The following is a 6,595-nucleotide window of genomic DNA, read 5'->3' as shown; positions in this document are numbered from 1 at the left end:
CCTAGAATTTGGTCACATGCTTGCTTCTGGAATCACACACAAAACTTTAGCAAGCATCCTCCTTTTTTGAACTGAACCCCAAAAGCCTTGATCTTCAAGTCCAGTCAGGAAAGCTGATCCTACTTTTAATGTAAACATTCCTAGGAAAGCACAAGGGTTACGTCTATTTTTCACAGAAAACCACTTGTTAATTCCCACAATTCCAAGGTCGGCAAACATTCTAGTATAGATTGGGCTTTCGCACAAACGCATGCTTTCTTTCTTCTTGCCCGGCTTCAGAAAAGCTGTTTCTCGCCACCTACACTGCTACTCAAGTGTGACTTGTTGATTTCTCTCTCTTCCCTGCAACAAAAATGAGTGGGAGGGACTTTATTTTGACTCCAATGATCACCTTGGGCCATCTTGACCGTTTTGTTTCCCCGTCTCGTAGGTCGAGGTATGGTATCTTTACATGCACACAATGGACCTGTAAAGTTCCTCGTCATGGCTGCTGCAGTGTGTAACCATCTGCCAGGAGTGCAGTCATCCTCCCCGCCCTCTTTGCCCCAACCAGCAGAGCCACAGGACGTAGACGGCACCCAGTCGCCGCCCTCAGATTCAGCCACACCCCCCTCTCAGGGACATGGCGTCTGGTTAGGGGAGGCTGGCTGTACCTCCATGGCTCTGCAGGACTCACTGTCCTCCTCCTCCTGTGGCTCCTTAGCCCCCTCCCAGGGATCTTTAGAGCATGGGCCAGAGGACGGAGCTCTCTATGACATGATTCATGACGCGGCACACCACCAGAGAGCCCGCCGCTCAAGCAAGGTAGATGTCAGCTCGCTGCTGGTGGTTTCTGGGGGGCTGGGACACCGCCGCGTCAACAAAAAGACCAAACCGTCGCGCCACGAGGACAACATCTCCACCATCATGATCTGGCAAATCCCATTACTCAGCATGTGACACATTTCAGCATGTCTTTTACACGTTTCCAAATTCCTCCAACAGTGCTGTTCTCAAAGATCTGTATGCAGGGCGATATTTGTGCTTCATCAAAATAACTATTTAAACCAGAGCTTTATTTGGCATCATAATATATTTCTGAGATGTTAGTACATGGGCAATTTTTTTTAAGGATTTCTTTAGGAAATGGTAGGTGCTACCTTCTGCCTGATGATTTTCTATAACCTGGCTAATGCACGTCTTTATATTTCAGTTATTTTAACTTTATTTGATGGCAGTATTTAAACCAGTGTTGGCAAAGGGGTATCAGTAAGTGGGTTTTGACGGTTGGGATGACAGAAGGAGTTTGGCTCATCTCATCTCTACACATTCTCACTCCCAACTCGTCGTATATGGACATTTGGTTCGGGCCCCCTCCCCGCCACTTTTTGACATTTTGGGTGTCCCAGCTTGCTGGGTGTCGGATCCCCAACCCTTGGGACACTGTAACGATCACAGAACCTTTACCAGGTTAGGGTACCGAAACCAGGTTAGGGTACCGGTCCAGCGAGGGTAGGGGACCCCTGATTAGAGTATGCATTTTTCCCTGTCTGTGACTTGGTACTAAGCGTCCCTCAGACCGGTACCGGTTTTCGACCCAGAGGTGGGGACCCTTTATTTAATGGGAACAGCCAGCACGTCAAAAAACTACAAGTTGGGGACACCTAAAACGTCAAAAAGTGGCGCGGAGGAGGTCCGAACCACACGTCCATATATGACCAAATAGGAGATAGAATGAGTTGCATCTCTGGGTTTCAATAGTCAAACGGGATCAGTTTCTAGTGGAACCCAATTTTAGAGGAGACCAACTCGCTTGCTTGCTGCTCCTGTTCTTCCATTACAAGAGAGAAGGGAATTCATAAAGAAGGGAAACACGGAATCGGTTTGTGAAGCCTTATGAGAATCTCTGGCTGGCCAGATTTCTACTCATTAAGGGAGAAGTCATTACAGAGAGATGTCTTTACCGTAACGCTCCTGTGTGTATCATGTGGGATATTAAAAGATTTCTACATTTGTCGAACTTCTATGTACTTATGTATATTAAAAAATAAAAAGTTTCATAGAAATATGTTTTAAGTTGATTTTCTAAACTTTTCTGTGATCTTTTTGGAGAATTTTCTACTTCTTTTCTTCATTCGAACATGTTTTTCCTTTGAAGTTTTAGGTAAAAAAAAAAAAAAAAAAAAAAAGCAATAGTAGACAACTGGATTTGGTTTATCTTTTATTATTGAAAACGTTTCATCTCAACAACATGTCCGCCAAGTCCCTCAGACTCTGCGGATATCCTGACTGGGCCCTCTCCAAATCCCAGATCACAGGAAGACAAGAATGGACGAGTGCCAAAAAGGAGAACGATTGTAATCCCAACCATCTCCGGATCATCTGAACTCAAAAGGATTTTTGGCCAGCACAACATCACTGTCCATTCGAAACCGTTCAACACTTTGAGACAGAAACTGGTTCATCCTAAGGATGAAATGCAGACCTACAAAAAGTAGTATATTCCTTACACTATATACACACCGGGCATGATCAGCGAGATAAACTCGTCTTCTGGAACACACTTTGAGCATGTGGTGTTCACACTAGACTAGTAGGAATGGGCTTTTTTTTCTTTTTTTATTGTTTACTAACGCATGTTCATCACTTACAGTTACAAGAGGCTTGGTGCAAAATGTTGAAGCGTTGAAAATATTGCTCCAGGCTTTTTCTTTCACAGCTCTGTTCCAATATATGAAAGACTCTCGTAGAATTCCGGTTGGGTACAAACCACAATTATTCATTTTATCTTCGTGATCAATTCTCAAACAGTTGAGACTTCCGTGAAATAAAAGGGTCGCCATCCATACGTCACTACCAAATCGGACTCCCTGATTGGTCAAAGGTCAACCTTTACCAGGTTAGGGTACCAAAACCAGGTTAGGGTACCGGTCCAGCGAGGGTAGGGGACCCCTGATTAGAGTATGCATTTTTCCCTGTCTGTGACTCGGTACTAAGCGTCCCTCAGACTGGTACCGGTTTTCGACCCAGAGGTGGGGACGCTTTATTTAATGGGAACAGCCAGCACATCAAAAAACTACAAGTTGGGGACACCTAAAACGTCAAAAAGTGGCGCGGAGGAGGCCCGAACCACAAGTCCATATATGACCAAGTAGGAGATAGAATGAGTTGCATCTCTGGGTTTCAATAGTCAAACGGGATCAGTTTCTAGTGGAATCCAATTTTAGAGGAGACCAACTCGCTTGCTTGCTTCTCCTGTTCTTCCATTACAAGAGAGAAGGGAATTCATAAAGAAGGGAAACACGGAATTGGTTTGTGAAGCCTTATGAGAATCTCTGGCTGGCGAACACACATTGCAGATGGCGGTGTGAACGTAGCTTCACATTGCAACCAACAGGGAAACCAGACAACCATTGGATAGGAGACTTTGTCAGCATCACAGGGACGACTCTAATGGATCGGATTCTCCAGAACTCCACCTATTTGAGGACACCAACCACATATTTGAGGATAGAGAAGAAAACCTGGTTTGAATGAGTTGTGAAAGAACCAATTTCTGGTAGAAAATACAAATCTCAGTACAATCTTCTATCCGTCTACAGCCGTCTATTGAAACCCAACAAACTGATTGAACCCAGCAAAGTTAACAAGACTGTAGAGAGCTAAAAAATCTCAACCCAGCAAAAAGGACCTACAAAGACCAGAAACCACTTTGACATGTTTCATCTCTGAACCTGCAGAAGGAGGTGTTATGTCACAAATACGCTCTTGAAGGGTATAAACCAGCTTTCTTACCACTGTATGTCAGAACTGAGAAAGCCTCTTCAAATAAATATAAACCTAGTCCAGTTGTTTTTTTTGTTTTTTTTTTAACTTTGACTCCAATGGAATCAACCTGGATAAATGAGTCTACTCCTGTTATCAATTTTCATGAGTAATCTAACCCCAGTGTTACATTCCTTTCAAGATTATTTGTCTTGCAACAGTCAAGAAGAAAAGGCTGAAATGAGCAATAAGGAAAGACTCAAAGAGTGTCAGTGGGTCTCTGTGTCTGCACTTGCTTCGACCTTGTATTCCACTCTGGATGTGTGCAGCAATCACTGCATGCCAGGACTAGCAATGTGCCCGAGGCTCAGAAGGAACTGAGCTTGATGCAGCTCTTCCGGAATCTCTCCCGCAGTCCAACATCGTGGGTCAAGGCTCTCCTCTCTTGTGACACCCACCTCCATGATTGTGCAACCACGCTTCACTGTAATTTTCGTTTAAACAAAAGAAACACGACTAAAGATGGATCATTTGTGGCTGGAGTTGCTCCTACGCTAAAATCCATGTCCACTTTACGTGGGATCTAATGTATTTACTTTAACCTTGGATATTCTTTCCTTAACGTTTCCATGGTGACGCTTATTTTGAGTGCATCCTCAGCCCTCAGCGAGTCTTCGTGCCCAGTCACTGACATTAAAGATTTTTTTTTGCTGTGTCCTCTTTGCTCACAGGGCTGAAAGCTGTGAGGCCTTCTCTGCAGCGCCTCTCTATATGTACACCTGAAGGCTGGTTGTTGGAGAAACAGTCTCCATGGATGACTTATTGTCATAGGTCTTGGATTTCAGGAAAAGAAAGTCATTACCTAAGGTAACATGTGAATCATGCTTCCAGGGAGCTGACATTACTAGGGTAGGTTAGTCTTTTGCTGCCAAGTTGCTTTTGCAAATAATACTATAAGTTAGCCTGGAGAGATGATTTTTAATTAGGTACTTAATGATTGAGTTTGATAGGAGATTCCAATTCTAGTATCAAGACCTAACCATTGATTTTATGATGAGAACTGGACAGTGTGTATCGCCATCCATAAAAAAATAACTTACTTCAACCACATGAAGTCCATTCTATCGCCATGCTGCAACCAGAAAGTAATATATTGCTCAGAACAGGTCTAGTCATCGTTTCTATGGCAACCACTCTTATCAATCAGGAGTGAGCTTGTTGGAAGACCACACCACTACCACTTGAAAGCAGGATACACAAAATCTGCCAAACGTTTCAAATGTTCCAAGTGAAATCACAAAGTTTTATTGAGCCATAGGATTGGTAAGTTTAAAACTTGAGGTATAGCAAAAACATGACAAAAAATAGGATTATCAAGAATGTTTAAAAATTGGTGGTAGACCAAGAATTATTTTTTTTTACAAATGTCATGACTGACTAATTGCTGTTTATTTCTTAATAGAAGTCTTTGGGCTTTTGGCTTGTTAAAGCTAGTCGGTAATTCCTGTTTGGAATGTGAGGGGGAGTAGTCACTGAGTCCGTTCTCTATATACAGCCACTCGTCCCAATATTGAAAAACAAATAATAATAATAATGTGTATATATATATATATATATATATATATATATACATATATATATATATATATATATTCTTTATTTCACTTTAGGTATAGACTGAGTCCATGAAATTCCATCTTCCTTAATAAAGGTGAATTTTATTTTGCATTTATGACTCAAAGACATATAAAGGATTTAAAATTACCATTGATTCTTAGATATGATCCATATGTTGAAACATCAGTTCATGTTCAAGCCAAATAGTTTTTGTTGCTTTTTGTTTTTAGCACTTGTGAACTTTTACCATTGACTCAATATGTGGACTCAAACAGACAACTATTTACTGAGGTCGTCTGGCTCCAACATGATGGCGTCTGTATCGAGGGGGGAAAAAAAAAAAAAGGAAATCGAATTGACTTCACTTCGTCAGAGCTGGAAGTAAGCCACTTTCTATAGATTACGTACGTCACACTCACCCTGTCCAGTTCTCATATACTCTGCAAGATGCTTTTCATTTTGTAGGCTGGACAGGAAGTGGCTAAATCCAGAACCCGGACCATCTTCTAAAATTTTTGGGAGATTTTTTTTTTTTTTTGTAAACAAGAATTTGATAATATGATGCAAGTAACCAACAAAATGTATACCTTTCTCATCTTAACTCTTAGTGGTTCTTGGAAAATTTGGTAATCAACTAGAAATGTTATTTTTAGTTTCCTAATCGTTATGTATTCAGGCAACACAGACTAAGAAAAACTTTTTTTTTTTCAATTTTGAGAAAGAAAAATAAAATAAGTTACAGGGGACACATACAGAAACTACAAAAAAAAAACACACATGATTTTGGTCTTTGGAAAATTACGGACAAGTTGTCGTTCAATGAAATTGTGTCACAACTTTTTTCTAGCTATGTCTGGGGGCAACATAATACAGGACTGTGTCATCAGTATAGAGGTGGATGGAGGGGTCTCCTTCAGGTGTTGCTAATGTAGATAGAAAAAGTTGGGTCCAATGATTGATCCCTGTGGAGCCCCAGTGATGACACAAAGAGGTTCAAAAATAAATGGTTCTGATTTTACGAAATATTTGAAATAAGTAAAAGAAAATAATTGTAATACTCAAATACTCATAGATCCTGTTTGACAGACCCCAGTTTATCTGACGGATATCTATTTTTACTCTTATGTATTTATAATTAAGTGTAATACAAAATATGTATACTTTAAAGGAGTCTAAAAATATATTTTTTAATAAAAAAAGTATTAACAATGTATGCTTTGGGGGGGGGGGGGGT

The 6,595-nt window shown here is 41.0% G+C and overlaps 1 protein-coding gene across 5 annotated transcripts in view; it reads left to right on the top strand.

Moving 5' to 3' along the window:
- The window catches only part of arhgef10 (Rho guanine nucleotide exchange factor (GEF) 10), a 96,699-nt gene that overhangs the window by 59,268 nt on the left and 30,836 nt on the right, over positions 1-6,595 (top strand). For 4 of the 5 annotated variants that reach the window (XM_024276684.2, XM_024276704.2, XM_024276676.2 and 1 more), the window contains one exon: positions 431-2,790. In XM_024276684.2, the coding sequence (XP_024132452.1) occupies positions 431-939 (509 nt within the window). In that variant the 3' untranslated portion in view covers positions 940-2,790. Of the gene's footprint in view, positions 1-430; positions 2,791-4,475; positions 4,612-6,595 lie in introns of those variants that run through there. The other variant, XM_024276715.2, reaches the window with a different exon arrangement.

The sequence above is a fragment of the Oryzias melastigma genome, linkage group LG22, assembly GCF_002922805.2.
Source record: "Oryzias melastigma strain HK-1 linkage group LG22, ASM292280v2, whole genome shotgun sequence".
Classification (NCBI taxonomy): domain Eukaryota; kingdom Metazoa; phylum Chordata; class Actinopteri; order Beloniformes; family Adrianichthyidae; genus Oryzias; species Oryzias melastigma.
The sequence above is the reverse complement of the archived record's forward strand: the minus strand, read 5'-3'. Positions and strand labels throughout refer to the sequence as shown.